Here is a 1,268-nt window from a genome sequence, read left to right as displayed (position 1 = left end):
TCTTCATTTTCCAAATCCCGACTTAATACCGCTTCGAGGCGTAGGGTCACATATGAGTAAAGAGCCTTTTCCAAGGGCTCAACTATGCGCCGAGCGAGGCTCGACCCCAATACCTTTCGATCCGAAAGTGAGTGTCATAGAACAAGACCGCATAGCCGCTCAATTTTACAGCAGCTGAACATGAATAGGTAGGTAATCAATTACAAACAGTAATCTGACATGCATGCAAATTAAATGGTAAAGTTATGTGCACATGTATCTCATCAATTTCAAAACTTTCAATGTGTGAACGTGCTAGTGAAACTTGTTATATTATGCACTACATGAGCTCGATAATCCGGTGGATCTCTTATTTGTTTATTTATTCATTTTATTAATTTATTTATTTATTCATTCATTTACGTAGTCCATCACGATAGGCGCAACGGGTTCTATATATAAATTAAAAAGATAGTAAGAATCAGAATCCTAAGACCAAGTGACTGCTTTTAAATTCCATCTTTTTTTTTTCATGATTCGCTTTAAATAGATGATGATGATGATGATGATCATGATGATCATGATGATGATGATGATGATGATGATGATGATGATGATGATGATGCATGATGATGATGATGATGCATGATGATGATGATGATGATGATCATGATGATCATGATGATGATGCATGATGATGATGATGATGATGATGATGCATGATGATGATGATGATGCATGATGATGATGATAATGATGATAATGATTTCTTTATTTTTTAAATCAATCACATCGACTCCGATTTTCTACGATAACCAGTTAATAATTTTTCTAATCAAATAAAATTTATTTATAATCAGTACGACACACATACCTTATAGTTTGATCCGCCATTGTGCGATTATGATGATGCGAAAGCCCAAAACACGTTAAACCCTGTCTGCTGCCGTGTCAACTAACTACCTAATAAAAATCAATACTATTTTACAATACAGGGTAGCTTTGTTTTGTTGAGGGTTTTTTTTTTGTTTTTTTTTTTTTTTTTTTTTTATTGCTGGGATTTTGTTGTTGTTGTTGATATTGTTTTTGTTGGTTTTTATTTTTTTGCGTGTGTGTTCTTTTGTTTGTTTGTTTTTTGTTGTTTTTTTTTTGTTTGTTTTGATTTTGTTTTTTGTTGGTTGGGGGGGGGGGGGGGGGTCTTGTTTGTTTTGTTTTTTTTTTTGTTTTTTTTTTTGTTTTGTTTTTTCTTGTTTGTTTTGTTTTGTTTTGTTTTGAGATGAATACCTAAC

The 1,268-nt window shown here is 32.9% G+C and overlaps 1 protein-coding gene across 2 annotated transcripts in view; it reads right to left on the bottom strand.

Moving 5' to 3' along the window:
• The window catches only part of LOC144977338 (L-fucose kinase-like), a 43,729-nt gene extending 42,813 nt beyond the window's left edge, over positions 1 to 916 (bottom strand). For both annotated transcript variants that reach the window (XM_078922425.1, XM_078922427.1), the window contains exon 1: positions 854 to 916. In XM_078922425.1, coding sequence (XP_078778551.1) covers positions 854 to 873 — 20 coding nt within the window. In that variant the 5' untranslated portion in view covers positions 874 to 916. The remainder of the gene's footprint in view (positions 1 to 853) is intronic.
• Between the last annotated feature and the right edge of the window lie 352 nt (positions 917 to 1,268).

Source organism: Berghia stephanieae, chromosome 7 (assembly GCF_034508935.2).
Source record: "Berghia stephanieae isolate SIO BIC M18660-M18661 chromosome 7, UCSD_Bste_1.3, whole genome shotgun sequence".
NCBI lineage: Eukaryota > Metazoa > Mollusca > Gastropoda > Nudibranchia > Aeolidiidae > Berghia > Berghia stephanieae.
This window is presented reverse-complemented; position numbering and strand designations above follow the sequence as displayed.